The 16,237-nt window shown below is 48.5% G+C and overlaps 1 protein-coding gene across 4 annotated transcripts in view; it reads right to left on the reverse strand.

The window, feature by feature from the left end:
- FLNC (filamin C) overlaps positions 1 to 16,237 on the reverse strand; it is a 127,411-nt gene that overhangs the window by 84,148 nt on the left and 27,026 nt on the right. For all 4 annotated transcript variants that reach the window (XM_083460824.1, XM_083460823.1, XM_083460822.1 and 1 more), the window contains exon 2: positions 4,574 to 4,822. In XM_083460824.1, the coding sequence (XP_083316950.1) occupies positions 4,574 to 4,822 (249 nt within the window). The remainder of the gene's footprint in view (positions 1 to 4,573; positions 4,823 to 16,237) is intronic.

Raw genomic sequence — 16,237 nt, forward strand, 5'->3', positions numbered from 1 at the left:
ATATGTGACATTTTAGTGTATTTTTCATCTTTGTTGGAAGCTGCCCAGAGTGTTTGGGGAAACCCAGCCAGATGGGCGGGGTACAAATAATAAAAAATTATTATTATTATTATTATTATTATTATTATTATTATTATTATTATTATTATGGCACAGCAATTTTGACTCTAGCCCTGAGAGGAAGAGGCCTTTTTTTTGAGCACTGCAGAGGACGGGCAGAGAGGTTTGTGCTGGAGATGGATTGCCAAACATTTGCGAGAGCCGAGCAGCAGCCTGGGGGATCCCCAGAGATGGAGAGAAAGTATGCCAAGAACTAAGGAAGGAGGCAGACCCAGAGGGAAGCTATCGACATATAAGGCTTGGCTGCGGCTTCTGTTAAGGTAAACTCCCCGGCACAACTTGGCTCGGCAGGCCCAGTGCTCAGCTGTCCATCGCTCAACCCTCCCACCTCGTAAAGGAGGCAAGTGCCAAGGAATCACATGATCCTCAATGTGGGAGGGTGGGACACCTGGAGGTCATCCAGCCCAACCCCGTGCAAGGCAGGAAACAAAAGCTCTCGGGAGCAGGGTCTTCTCTTGAGGCTTTCAGGGGGGACAGGACAGGTGGATATCCCCCTCCCCATCTCCATTTAATTCGAACCTGGACTCATCGCGCCTCAAAGCACCCAGCCCCGCCAATATTTTAACGGCAGCAGGATTCGGCCCTGCAATCTGTCCAGGACAAGAGTGCCTCTGCCCGTGCGTGGAGTGCTGTTCCCTTAAGCGTCAATGTAATCAGTCCCTTCGGCTGTCAGAGTGGGGGAGTTGCTCTCGGGCAAAGGGACCTCTCCTTTGAGAATGCAACAATCCTGTAAGTGTCTACTCAGGTGTAAGTCCCACTAACGTGGCCGCAATCCTGCTCCCCATTTTGTTGTTGTTGTTGTTGTTGTTGTTTAGTCGTTTAGTCGTGTCCGACTCTTTGTGACCCCCTGGACCAGAGCACGCCAGGCACTTCTGTCTTCCACTGCCTCCCGCAGTTTGGTCAGACTCCCGCAGTTTGGTCAGTTTGTAGCTTTGAGAACACTGCCCAACCATCTCGTCCTCTGCCGTCCCCTTCTCCTTGTGCCCTACATCTTCCCCAACATCAGGGTCTTTTCCAGGGAGTTTTCTCTTCTCATGAGGTGGCCAAAATCTTGGAGCCTCAGCTTCAGGATCTGTCCTTCCAGTGAGCACTCAGGGCTGATTTCCTTCAGAATGGAGAGGTTTGATCTTCTTGCAGTCCATGGGACTCTCAAGAGTCTCCTCCAGCACCAGAATTCAAAAGCATCAATTCTTCTTCCCTTCATGGATCACTGCCTTGCCATGGTGAAGGGGCTTGAATAACTCAGAGAAGCTATGAGCTATGCCCTGCAGGGCCACCCAAGTCGGACAGGTCATAGTGGAGAGTTTTGACTAAACGTGATCCACCTGGAGGAGGAACTGGCAAGCCACTCCAGTATCCCTGCCAAGAAAACCCCATGGACAAAGACAACAGGCTCCCCATTTACCTGGGGCCAAACTGCCGTGAACTCTGGGGGGCTTACTTCTGAGTAGACCTCCACAAGACAGCCACTTTAGCCATGCAGTTTCTTTGACAGCCAGCTGGGCCAGATCCACACCGCACATATTAATTTATGTCCATAAATTTTATGGCATTTATACCCCATGTTTTTTCTCCATGGAGATCAAGGCTGCGTGTGTGGTTCTCCCCATTCTCATTTATTGCCTACAACAACCCTGTGAGGAAGGCCGGCCGAAGAGGCAGGGACTGGGCCATGATCCCCCACTGGTCTCCCAGGTCTTAGTCTGACACTCTAAGCCAGGCATGGCCAAACTTGGCCCTCCAGATGTTTTGGGACTACAACTCCCATCATCCCTAGCTAACAGGACCAGTGGTCAGGGATGATGGGAATTGTAGTCCGAAAACATCTGGGCGGCCAGGTTTCGCCATGCCTGCTACTGTCGAAAGCACATAACTTGCTCCCAAAGCACAGCTGTCAACTTTTCTCTTTTATTGCGAGGAATCCTGTTCGGAATCAGGGAATTTCCCTTTAAAAAAGGGAAAGGTTGCCAGCTATGTCCCAAAGAATCGTGGGAACTGTAGTTTTCCTCACAGGGCTCCAAGCACCCTTAGTGAACTACAGTTCCCATGATTCTTTGGGCAAAAACATGCACTTTAAACGTGTGCTGCACGTGCTTATGGCGAGCCAGTCAGATGGGTGGCATATATTATTATTCATTATTATTCATTATTATTATTAGGGCGCAGCTCTGCCCCACAACTCCATGGCGCGACAGCGCATGGCAAGTGAGCAGCGTGGCTGAGCCGTATCTGCGGCGATGAGACCCGTAGCTCGTCAAAAGCCACACTGATGATGGGTAGCAAACTAGACTTTACTCAGAGTAGGCCTATTGAAATTGACCACCATCACTAAATTAGGTCCATTCATTTCAGTGGGTTTGCTCTGAGATAAATAGAGCGAATAGAGCGAAATAGATCTGTGGCTGATCAAAAGCCACGCTGATGTTGCTAAGCAAGGTTTGCCTGCGGAGAAATCTTGCCTTAATTCCACAGATGTAAAAATAAAAATAAAAATGGAGGGGGGATTTAAGTTCTGAACATTAAGGAGGCTACTGTCCACGTCAGACCCATCTACACGGCGAGATATGTAACCCACAAACAAGCCAAGGGCTCCCACTGCCAACATATCCGTCCAGACCTCTGAGTTTGCCCAAATTTGGCTTTCTTTTCCTGAGCGGAGGGTAGATTCCCTTCCCCCTGCCCCCAGCAGCCATAAATCCGAGAAAGAAGTGTTTAGGCTGATGAGTCCTGGAAGAGGAGATGAGCTCCGCAGCAAAACCAGCCCAAGAGGAGGCACAAGAGAAGGCGGATTTCCTCAACCGTGTGCCCTCCAGCTTTTCTGAACTACAACTCCCAACTACAACTCACAACAGTCACCGGCCGGCGCTAGGCAGCTGCAGTCCCAGAGAGCTGGAGGAAGCCAAGACTGCAACATAAATAATCCTAATTCGGCAATCCCGGTGCAAAGGTTTTAGCCTTGCCTCTGAAAGTCTGAAACCTGTTGCAGGAATTTATGTATAGTTTTCTATACAGTATTGGATATTCGGAGTCTTGCAGGAATTTATGTATAGGTTGGGGGGGTTGCCCCTCCAGCAGATATCATGCACATGCAGCCCTCTACCAAAATCAGCACCATCACTTTTGTGACTTTTGTGATTTGTCCCCACAAAACACTTCATCGCAGTTTCTGCCTATCTATTCAAAGGGCCTCTGCTGCACAATACCAAATGTAAGAATTCACTGATAAATGTCTCTATGTAGTGGATCACTGGGGTAACTTCAGAAATTCATCTAGACATGTGAGCTCATCTACTCAGCAGCCCCTCTGCCTGAGTGATAATCCCTGGCATCCTGATACCTGAGTGCCAGACAGGTAGCCATTCCAGAAATAACAAACCCAGATGAAGACAAAAGGGTGTGATTAACTTGGCTGGGAAACAGGGAAATGTAAATGTCTCTTTTGTTACACTTGATGGGGTGGCGCTGTGGTCTCAACCACAGAGCCTAGGACTTGCCGATCAGAAGGTCGGCGGTTCGAATCCCCGTGACGGGGTGAGCTCCCGTTGTTCGGTCCCTGCTCCTGCCAACCTAGCTGTTCAAAAGCACACCAGTGCAAGTAGATAAATAGGTACCGCTCCAGCGGGAAGGTAAACGGCGTTTCCATGTGCTGCTCAGGTTCGCCATAAGCGGCTTAATCATTTTGGCTCCCAAACTGACCAAATGTTTTCTCTGCAAAGTCAAAGGAAAATGGAAAAGCCTCCCCATTGTCTTTTCCTTCACAAATCCTGTCTTGAGGGTATGGTTGTGTATGAATAGGGTGTCATTACGAAAGACTGGCCAGGCTCCCCAGGGTATCCAATCAAGTAAGCATTAATGGGTAACCTGCCAGACAGGAGGTAAACAACGCACTCAGATTTTTGTTGTAGACCGCCTTTTCTGTGATGTAGGTATGATGTGTCTGGGGGTGGTCTTGGATTCCAGGGGGTGCAATTTAAAATGTCTATATAAGGGCGGGCACACCTTGGTTCTGGGTCCTCCTCCTTTCTCCTGCGTGTGAGGGGAGCACCCTGTTGCAACAGATCAATAAAGATCAGGCTTACTAGCTGCTTTGCTTCTCAATATTCTCTGGTTGGCCTCTGTTCTTTTCTCCGACCGATGGAGAACCTACAAAGGATTCTATAAGGGCTGTTGTGTCCCCCATTTGGGAATAAGGGCAGATTTTCGTTTATTACACAGGGCTGGGAACATCTCCTCTCTGAAACCCCTGGAGAGCTGCTGGCACGGACATTACTAAGCTAAGTAGTATTCTTTGCTCTTTGTCCCCGTCCCCCCCGGTGTGGGTGGACTACAACTCCCATCGTCCACAGCCAGCTTAGCCCACTGGACGATGGGATTTGTAGTCCACCCAGGGACCCAGGCATGAGGGACACCAAAGCCCAGAGTCACCATCCGGCGGCCTATTTTTCCTACTCACCGGGAGCGCAGTTGTCCACCAGGGCTCCCAGCGCCTTGCCGTCCTGCCAGTCGCGGTTGAAGTTGGTGATGGGCAGTTGAGGGACCTTGTTCTGGATCCAGCCCAGGAGCCGCTGTTTGGGGGTCTGCTTCTTGGCGTCCTCCTCATCCTCGTCTTCCCACATGGGCATCGAGATGGAATAGTGCAGGATCAGGGTCCATATCAAGCCCAGAATCAGTTTCAGGTTCCCGTCCACGATGGCCTTGCTGTCTGTCGGGAGGAAAGGCGGAGGGGGAAAGGGTTAGCAACAAGGCAAGGAGCACTTTGCTTGGTTTTTTAAAAAATATCCATAGAATAATTGTAATAATGTGAATTTGCGCCCCACAAATCAGACCCCACTCGACACGTTAAAATTGTCCCGACGCAGGGCTGCTTTCAGATGTCTACGGAAGATTGCATGTTCATCTCATTGACATCAGAGAATGAGAAAGAACGAATCTTTATTGGCGTCAGCGCATCAGTCATAGCAATAAAACAACAATACGATATACAAAGAATATACAGCGGACGCTCGGGTTGCGAACGTGATCCGTGCGGGAGGCACGTTTGCAACCTGCAGCAGTGTGTCTGCGCATGTGTGGGTTGCGATTCGGCGATTCGGCGCATGCGCAAAGGGCGATTTAGCGCTTCTGCGCATGTGCGACCGCCGAAACCCGGAAGTAACCCGTTCTGGTACTTCCGGGTTTCGGCGCGTCCGTAACCCGAAAAAACACAACCTGAAGCATCTGTCACCCGAGGTATGACTGTAAATAAAAAGTCAATTATATATATCTTTGACATCAGATGGGAGAGGGCTCTAGGGCACAGATCTATGAAATCTGACTCATTTAAGACCATATTGAACCCATAATTCTCAGTAATACTGGAACACATCGAGCTTGTTTTCTCCTGCTCTGGAGGGCAGGACTCGAACCCGTGGCTTCAAGTTACAAAAAGGTCGATTCAGGCTGAACATCAGGAAGAACTTTCTGACGATAAGAGTTGTTTGGCAGTGGAATGGGCTTCCTCTGGAGGTTGTGGACTCTCCTTTCTTCGAGGTTTTTAAGCAGAGGTTGGATGACCATCTGTCAAGGATGCTTTAGCTGAGATTCCTGCCGTGCAGGGGGTTGGACTAGATGACCCCTGGGTGTCCCTTCCAACTCTCCAATTCTAGGCAGCGCTTTTTTTTCTGGGGGTACGCATACCTCTGAACATTTGGTGAGTCTAAGTTTTGCCTCACTGAGAGGCAGTACAGTCGTACCTCTTGTTAAGTTCGGTTCAGGTTACGTCTTTTCAGGTTGCGTCCCGCGGCAACCCAGAAGTAACGGAATGGGTTACTTCCGGGTTTCGCCGCTCGCACATGCACAGATGTTCAAAATGACGTCACACACATGCGCAGAAGCGGCGAATCGCGACCCACGCAGACGCAGGTTGCGTTCTGCTCATGTTGCGAACAGGACTCAGGAACGGATCCCGTTCGCAACCAGAGGTACCACTGTATTTCAATATGAGTAGGAAAATGAGAGTACAGTGGTACCTCGGGTTACAGACGCTTCCGGTTACAGACACTTCAGGTTACAGATTCCGCAAACCCAGAAATGGTACCTCGGGTTAAGAACCTTGCTTCAGGATGAAAACAGAAATCGTGCAGCAGCGGGAGGCCCCATTAGCTAAAGTGGTACCTCGGGTTAAGAACAATTTCAGGTTAAGAACGGACCTCCAAAACGAATTAAGTTCTTAACCCGAGGTACCACTGTATCCCTAAACATTTTTTAGGAAAAAAAGCACTGATTCTAGGATTTCCTCCAGAAGGCCCCAAATGCAGCAGGCAAGTTTTCAAGTTACACAGAACTTAAAAAATAAAAAAAGGTTAAAAGAGAGGAAGCAGCTTTTCCTGGGCAGAATCAGAATGTTGCAAAGCTGACGATGTGTCAGTATTGATGTAGACAAGCTTACAAAAGTGTCGTTTTGATTCTCATTTTGCACTGTGTCTGTGGCATATTGTGTTTTGTCAGGTATACACCGCCTTGCTATATGGCATGGGTAGCCAAACTAAGGCCTGGGGGGGCGGATCTGGCCCAATCGCCTTCTAAATCCTGCCAACAGACGGTCCACGAATCAGCGTGTTTTTACATGAGTAGAATGTGTGCTTTTATTTAAAATGCATTTCTGGGTTATTTGCGGGGCATAGGTATTCATTCATTTTTTTCCTAAAATATAGTCCGGCCCCCCCACATGGTCTGAGGGACGGTGGACTGGCCCCCTGCTGAAAAAGTTTGCTGACCCCTGCTATATGGCATGAATTTCTGGCATGCTGACATTTCTAAAAGGTAAAGGGACCCCTGACCATTAGGTCCAGTCGTGGCCGACTCTGGGGTTGCGGCGCTCATCTCGCTTTATTGGCCAAGGGAGCCGGCGTACAGCTTCCGGGTCATGTGGCCAGCAGGACTAAGCCGCTTCTGGCGAACCAGAGCAGCGAACGGAAGCGCCGTTTACCTTCCCGCCGGAGTGGTACCTATTTATCTACTTGCACTTTGACGTGCTTTCGGACTGCTAGGTTGGCAGGAGCAGGGACCAAACTAATCAATAAAACCAGAGAACTGCATCACTCCCTGGCTCTTCCCAACGACAGGGGCTGGAGCAGATGACCTTTGGGAAGCCCTCAACGTTCCTAAGGAAGGAAAGGCTGGGAACAGGTTTCGTGTGTGCACTTTGGGTAGGAAGGCCGAGGTTTGAGAAGCGGGGGTGAAGAGGTTATGGGGAAATCCCGTCTCCGCTGCCCTAGGAATCTCTGACACATTTTTGAGCCGTTCCTGGGAACAACAATGCGATACTGCGCCGAACCCTTTCCCTCCGAGCTCAATCTTTCCATAAACACGGAGGGCAAGGCAGCCTCCCATTTCCTTAGCAATCTCTCCTCCGCTTCATAACAAACATGAGCTGCGGCAATGCGCTGTGATGGACTGCATTCAGCATCTCTAGGTGGACCAGAGGCATCCGGCATCATGAAGGCATAGCTGTCAACCGTCCCTTATTTGGTGGGAAACTCCCTTATCCCAGGGCTGTGTCCCGCTGCTGTCCCTTATTGACGATGTCCCTTAAATTTCCCGGGTTTCATGCTCGCCCGGCTCAGGAGGGAAGCAGCGGCTCAGGGTCTTCCGCCACGCGAGACAGCACGTGCACGAGCTGCCGCGTCTCCGTCTCTCCCTTCCCCAGGGGCGCGTTGTGAGGAGACGGGTGGTGGCGAGTGGGCAGGCAGCCCCTCTCTTGCGAGACTTCTGCCACGCTGCCAAGGGAAGCCGGAGGCGGCAGCTGAGGAGGCAGTCTGAGGGAGGAGGAAGAGGAGGGGATGGGGAGGGACGCAGAAGGGCGGCGCTTCAGCAGCCGCGGTGGTGCCGCAAGCACCTCATGCCAGGCTCGCGGGCAGCATGGGCGAGAGTCTCTCTCCCTCCCTACCACCACCCCAGATCATATTGATGGAACTTTTCTGAACATTTTATAATAATAATAATAATAATAATAATAATAATAATAATAATTTATACCCCACCCATCTGGCTGCCTGGCTTCCCGTAAAATATTAAAATACAATAATTCATCAAATATGAAAACCTTCCCTAAACAGGGCTGCCTTCAGATGTCTTCTAAAAGTCAGATAGTTGTATATTTCCTTGACATCTGATGGGAGGGCGTTCCACAGGGAGGGAGCCACCACCGAGAAGGCCCTCTGCCTGGTTCCCTGTAACTTGGCTTCTCGCAGGGAGGGAACCGCCAGAAGGCCCTTGGCGTTGGACCTCAGTGTCCAGTCAGAAAGATGGGGGTGGAGACACTCCTTCAGGTATACGGTGGTACCTCTGGATACAAACAGGATCCATTCCGGAGCCCCGTTCACATCCAGAAGCAAACACAACCTGCGTCTGCGCGTGTGCAGGGCGCGATTCGCCACTTCCGCACATGCATGTGACGTCATTTTGACCGTCTGCGCATGTGCAAGTGGCGAAACCCGGAAGTAACGTGTTCCATTACTTCCAGGTCACCGCAGAGCGCACCAAAAGTGCTCAACCTGAAGCAACTTCAACCTGAGGTATGACTATCCTGGACTGAGGCCATTTAGGGCTTGAAAGGTCAGAACCAACGCTTTGAATTGTGCTCGGAAACGTACTGGGACCCAATGTAGGTCTTTCAAGACCGGTGTTATGTGGTCTCGGCGGCCGCCCCCAGTCACCAGTCTAGCTGCCGCATTCTGGATTAATTGCAGTTTCCGGGTCACCTTCAAAGGTAGCCCCATGTAGAGTGCATTGCAGGAGTCCAAGCGGGAGATAACCAGAGCATGCACCACTCTGGCGAGGCAGTCTGTGGGCAGGGAGGGTCTTAGCCAGTGTACCAGCTGTGTTCCAGCTCTAAAATACCCTGTTTGAGGTGAGGCAACCAGAACCGTGCACACAGTTTTCCAAATGTGCGCCGTCCATCCCTGTCTGCAGAGGAAGTTATGCTCCAACCACGCTTGGCTCCACACAAGAGTGTTTGTGGAGAGCAACTGTTCACTGTGGCCAAAAGAAGACCCCAGTGCTTTGGGGGGGGGGGCAAAGGGGTACGCATACCCCTAAACATTTTGTGAATTTAAGTTTGGCCTCACTGAGGGGCAGTATTTCAATATGAGTCGGAAAATGAGAGAACCCCTAAATATTTTTTAAGAAAAAAAGCACTGGAAGTCCCACAAAAAACAATCAGAGGAGCCTTGACAAATACTTCAAATAAAAGCACTACTGTACATGGTCTTCTTAGCCACTTATCTGAGCTGTTATGGCCCCCGGCTGAAAGAAACAGATGTCAGGTTTGAATCTGACGCTCCCGAAAAAGTCAGAAGTTGCCACACGGCTTGGCTTAATTGCATGAGTCATAGGAGCAGGGTTTTTCTGGAAAGCTCCTCGCAAGGGTAGTTCAATGACCTCTACCACGAGCAATGCTGACTGAGGCTGATGGCAGTTCCACAACACTTGGAAGAGACAACACTGTGCCTTTAATTAAAAGCTTCCTGTCTGCAGGAATTAAAGAACCTTTTATTGAGGGTGAAAGAGGAGAGCGCAAAATATGGTCTGAAGCTCAACATCAAAAAAACGAAGATCATGGCCACTGGGCCCATCACCTCCTGGCAAATAGAAGGGGAAGAAATGGAGGCAGTGAGAGATTTTACTTTATTGGGCTCCATGATCACTGCAGATGGTGACAGCAGCCACGAAATTAAAAGACGCCTGCTTCTTGGGAGAAAAGCAATGACAAACCTAGACAGCATCTTAAAAAGCAGAGACATCACCTTGCCGACAAAGGACCGTATACTTCAAGCTATGGTTTTCCCAGTACTGATGTATGGAAGTGAGAGCTGGACCATAAAGAAGGCTGATCGCCGAAGAATGGATGCTTTTGAATTCTGGTGCTGGAGGAGACTCTTTAGAGTCCCATGGACTTCAAGAAGATCAAACCTCTCCATTCTTAAGGAAATCAGCCCTAAGTGCTCACTGGAAGGACAGATCCTGAAGCTGAGGCTCCAAGACTTTGGCCACCTCATGAGAAGAGAAGACTCCCTGGAAAAGACCCTGATGCTGGGAAATATGGAGGGCACAAGGAGAAGGGGATGACGGAGGACGAGATGGTGGGACAGTGTTCTTGAAGCTACCAGCATGAGTCTTACCAAACTGCGGGAGGCAGTGGAAGACAGGAGTGCCTGGTGTGCTCTGGTCCAGGGGGTTACGAAGAGGCGGACATGACTAAATGACTAAACAACAACAAGTCTGCAGTTTCTGCCCTTTTTTACTTACACACACACACACACACACACACACACACACACACACACTCCGGTTGAGCAACAGAAATATTAGTGGATATTTGCCCTCAGCATCAGTTCCAATGAGAGAGAGAGATTTAATTGCTAGCTTCCTTGCAGCTTCTTTAAGAACAAAACAAAAACCCAGCAACTTCATTTTCAGATGTCAAGTTCAGGTTCAGCAACATTGCTGCCCGATTTCAAATCTGTTCAAGGTTTCATTTCGCTCCTAATATCCTTCAGATGGAGCCTTCTTGGTTCAGCCACCAGAGTCACAGCTTAGACTCTGCAGATCTGAGCTCATCCCCCCCCCCCATTCCCAATTAACCTCCCTCTCCAGGGTCTTAGTTGGAGCATGTGCAGAGTGCCGGGAGATTGTACCAAAAGAACAGAGAAGAATCTGTTGCTTTGCTGAGAGCATAATACAGTTTCAGTTGCATGCAAGGACAGATACAGTCTCCTTACAGCCTAAAGACTATGCCTTAAACACAACAACATTTAAATAATAAAATTATTATTATAATTATTATTATTACACGGCAGATGGCGCTGACTCATTCTCACATGTTTGCTGACTCATGCTCACAAGCGCCGCAGCTGCAGGACAAAGCACAGCCCAATTAAACAGCACACCGAAACGAACCCTTTCTTGTCCTTTTCCGCAGCACGCATGAACCTGATACATTAACAATAATAGTTGATGTCATTTGGGGTAAAGGCAATTGGAGGCGCATGGTGGAGGTGTATGATATTACGCCTGGCGAACAGAGAACAGGTTTCTCTTTCTTTCTTTCTTTCTTTCTTTCTTTTTTTCTTTCTTTCTTTCTTTCTTTTTTCAGCAGTTTTTTTTAATTATTGGTTTTCACCTATTACATTACAATACAAATGTACCAAAGCCAGACCATTTCTTCCCCATCTCCCCATACATTTACATTTCTATTTCCTCAGTCCATCATATTATTCTTTTCTCCTTCCTCCCACTCGATTTCCTCCACATTATACAATTTACAATAATCTTTGCATTCTACAATGCAATATAAATTTTAAAGAATATTTCAAATATAAATAGAGTAGTTTAAACTCGGTTGCAGCATTCGAGGAACTTCCGTAATAGTTGCAAGGTAGATATAAGAATCAAGATATATTAAGAAAAAGTTTAATTATGATAAAAGTGTGTATTGGCAATAAGTAATATGAAATATTAGTCTTTAGTGTTAAGACCAACTTATGTCTTACTGTTTGTTAAGAAAATTCTGTGTCTATGGTTATTCCGTGGGTAATTTGGTCTTTGTGTTTTCTCTTTCTTCTTTTCTTGCTGCATCAACAATAATAATAATAATAATAAAGAATCTGTCCAATCCTCTTTTAAACCTATCTGGGTTGGGGGCCAGCACCACCTCCAGTGGCAATGAGTTCCGCAGTTCAACTATGCACCGCATGGAGAAAGGCTTCCTTTGCTCTGTCCTGAACCTTCCAGCATTCAGCTTCGCTGGGTGAATACAAGGCAACCGTTGACATGAATTAGCACGTGCAAACCCTCCCCCCCCAAAAAAAACCCCTGGGGTGTCTGCCTGTTTCCTCTCAAAGGGGGAAAAGAGATGCACATGCAACCCCCCCCCCCTTTGCAAAGGGAAAGGGAGCTGGCGCTGGGCCATTCGGCATGATGGACATGGAAAATACGGTTGGATCGCACCCAGGGAGGAAATGGGCTGCAGATGTTTGCAGCGGGCAGTGGTGGAGAATCAGCTCCCCACACGATCAGCTGCCTCCAGGGGTCTTGCAGGGACTTGGGGGGAGGAGAGAAAGAGAGAGATTGAGCACCAGTACAGGAGGCAATGTCTCTGCTTTTAAAAAGCAGAGACATCACCTTGCCAACAAAGGTCCGTATAATTCAAGCTCTGGTTTTCCCAGTAGTGATGTATGGAAGTGAGAGCTGGACCATAAAGAAGGCTAATCGCCGAAGAATTGATGCTTTTGAATTCTGGTGCTGGAGGAGACTCTTGAGGAGACTCTCCCGTGGACTGCAAGAAGATCAAACCTCTCCATTCTGAAGGAAATCAGCCCCGAGTACTCACTGGAAGGACAGATCCTGAAGCTGAGGCTCCAAGACTTTGGCCACCTCATGAGAAGAGAAGACTCCCTGGAAAAGACCCTGATGTTGGGAAAGATGGAGGGCACAAGGAGAAGGGGACGACAGAGGACGAGATGGTGGAACAGTGTTCTTGAAGAGACCAACGTGAGTCTGACCAAACTGCGGGAGGCAGTGGAAGACAGGAGGGCCTGGCGTGCTCTGGTCCAGGGGGTCACGAAGAGTCAGACATGACTAAATGACTAAACAACAACGCAGGAAGCAATTGCCGTCAGATGTGAAGGAATTAAGCAGCTATCTTATTTTTAAAAGACACCTGAAGGCAGTTTTTAATGTTTGCTGCTGTATTGTTTTTAACACTCGATTGAGAGCCGCCCAGAGTGACTGGGGAAACTCAGCCAGATGGGCAGGGTATAAATAAATTATTATTATTATTATTATTATTATTATTATTATTATTATTATTTGATTAACACCTGTGGACACCAGTGTGCTCCTTCCACATCCATTGCTACTAAATGTGGGTGGAGAGTTGGGGAGCGACCTTTCCTAGACTCGCAGCTGTCTCTGTCCTTCCTCCCCGTGCCCCCACCTCCAAGCCAGAGTGCACCCCCCCCTAAAAAATAAATAAATTCTCAAAGAAGTCTGGATTCACAACCAGGGATTGCAGCTGTCCAGGTCTGGGTGTGTGAGGGAGGAGAGAGACTCTTCACTGGGGAGCAACAGGCGGATGTAACACGATCCTTTTTTGCTAGAGGGGGGAGCAGTTGCAGAAGCAAAGGGGTTCACAAGTTGCTCCTTTGCAGAGGTAAAAGCAACACTTTGAAGGCCACGGACGGTGGGTCCCGCCAGACGGGTGTTTTTGTTGTGTTCTGCAACATGTTTTCTGACAAAAAGAATAGTGGATTCGTGGCAGATTTATTCCGCTTGATTCTCTGTTCCGTGATGCTTCTCCAATGCTAGAAAAGGATTAAACGCAAGAAGAGCTTGCAGGATCAGACCAGTGGTCCAGCTCCTGAAGCATATTGCTCTCACAGTGGCCGGACCTCAGTGGCCGGGTTGGACGATGGGGGTGGAGATGCTCCTTCAGGTATACTTGGCCAAGGCTGCATAGGGCTATAATAATAATAATAATAATAATAATAATAATAATAATAATAATAATAGTACCCTGCCCATCTGACTGTGTTTCCCCAGCCACTCTGGTCAGCTTCCAACAGGATATTAAAAACATGATAAAACACCAAAGATTAAAAACTTCCCTAAACAGCTTTTTTAATATGTGGTATGTCTTTGCCCGGGGATGCAGGTGGCGCTGTGGATTAAACCACAGAGCCTAGGGCTTGCCGATCAGAAGGTCGGCGGTTCGAATCCCCGCGACAGGGTGAGCTCCCGTTGCTCGGTCCCTGCTCCTGCCCACCTAGCAGTTCGAAAGCACGAAGTGCAAGTAGATAAATAGGTACCACTCTGGCGGGAAGGTAAACGGCGTTTCCGTGCATTGCTCTGGTTCGCCAGAAGCGGCTTAGTCCTGCTGGCCACATGACCCGGAAGCTGTACGCCGGCTCCCTCGGCCAATAAAGCGAGATGAGCACCGCAACCCGAGAGTTGGCCACAACTGGACCTAATGGTCAGGGGTCCCTTTACCTTTTATGTCTTTGCCCACCCACACTAACAGATAACCTTCGGGATTTTTTACCAAGGTTTTTTTTAGCATTTTCTTATGTTCCTCATGCCGTGTTCTTGTGGGGTGGATGTGCCTATTCCCAGCCCAGCCAGAGTTCCCATGTGCAGGGAAAATTATCCGCTGCAAGGCCTGAATCAGACCACATGCAGGGAGAGAGGGCTTGATGAATCCAGCAGGCAGACGATTGCGGATCTCATGTTTCAAATGCCTTGTCACTCTACGTCACAAGGCTTGCATTAACTGATGCCCTGCATCCCTTCTCCGCTGCCATGGCAACTGCCTCCCCCTCCTTCCTCTTCCCCAGCAGTTATTGATCACCCCCTAAGGGGACCTTCGCACATTTCCAAGCTGCCTGGGACCCGGGAGGGGTCAAACCGAGAGTTTGGGGGCCAGAGGAGCCAGATGTTCCACGTCTTATAGCAAAGATGCAGTTTTGTATTTTAATTTTTCTGCAAGCAGACGGAGGGGAGGGGAACTTTTTTGCTCATGGTTTGTGTCTAAACACATGCGCACACAAACTTCCAGCTCGCAACTGAGCTCATCCCTCCAGAGGCAGCGAGAGATTTCTGAGTTTCCTTTCCCAGTTGCAACTGGTTGACCTCAGGCCTCAGCTATGAGGTGGGCAGGAGAGTCAGGCTTGTGCGAAAGTGAGTGTGTGAGTGTGCAGATCAGTGGCAGAGGAGAGAAAGCCAGATTTCTGACTGGCTCCGGGTTTCCTGGTTCCAGAGAAAACCCGGAACCAGGTTCTCGGAAGCTTTCGAGCAACCCTTAGACTCACGATCTGCCCCAGACATGTATGCAAATCATACTGCTTTCAATGCTCCGAGCACCCTGTGAGCTATAGTTTGTTAAGGTTGCTGTGAGCTCTTAGGAGACGCCCGTTCCCCCCCCTCACAGAGCTATAATTCCCAGCGTTAATTAAGACTGGCGGTTAAGCCACTCTGGGAAGCTATGATTCTATCTGAGGTCCAGCTCCGAGGGCCTTCTGGCCTGCGAGAAGTGAGGTTACAGGGAAGCAGGCAGAGGGCCTTCTCGGTGGTGGCGCCCACCCTGCAGAATGCCCTCCCATCAGACGTAGAATTATTATTATTATTATTATTATTATTATTATTATTATTAATATCCCGCCCTCCCCAGCCAAAGCCGGGCTCAGAGCGGCTAACAACAGTAAAATGATACTTCTAAAATCATTTCATTATAAAATAAACAATGATCTGATTTTTAGAAGACATCTGAAGGCAGCCCTCTTTAGGGAAGTTTTTAAGGTTTGATGGTGTATTTTGTTTTTAATATTCGGTTGGGAGCCGCCCAGAGCGGCTGGCGAAACCCAGCCAGATGGGCAGGGTATAAATAAATAAATATATTATTATTATTATTATTATTATTATTATTATTATTATTAGGGATCACGTTCGCAACCCAAGGGTCCACTGTATATCAGTACAATGGTACCTCAGTTTAAGAACAGCCCTGTTTATGAACTCCGCAAAACCAGAAGTAGTGTCCCGGTTTGTGAATTTTACCTCGGTCTAAGAACGGAATCCGAATGGTGGAAGGGCACCCCTGGCAGGAGACCTCATTAGAGAAAGCGCATCTCAGTTTAAGGACGGTTTTGGTTTAAGAACGGACTTCCGGAACAGATTAAGTTCATAAACCGAGGTACCACTGTATATCACAATGTTCAGCTGATGATATATCACAAAGTTGAAAGCTAGATTTAATTTAATGTGATTGGATTGTTAAAATGGAAAACTTAATAAAAATGATATTTTTTTTGAAATGGAGAGAAACCAAATATGCTTGCTATGGGTTTGGTAACCTCCTGAATCCTCAGCTGGAAGGTGTTTTTTCCAGGGGGGGGAATGGGGGTCAGAAGGGGACCTGTGAGCCGCCACCCTGAATCCCCTGCCGCGTCTGCGACAGGACGCCTGCCAAGCTGGTGAGATACAAACAATGAAATAAGCTGTCAGAAATGCAGCAGAATGTCTCAGGGGGTGGGAATCTGAGGGAGGGGCCAGCCCAGCTGCAAGCAGATGTTTGGTGCACTCG

This window comes from Podarcis liolepis (genome assembly GCF_965112155.1).
Source record: "Podarcis liolepis genome assembly, chromosome: 10".
NCBI lineage: Eukaryota > Metazoa > Chordata > Lepidosauria > Squamata > Lacertidae > Podarcis > Podarcis liolepis.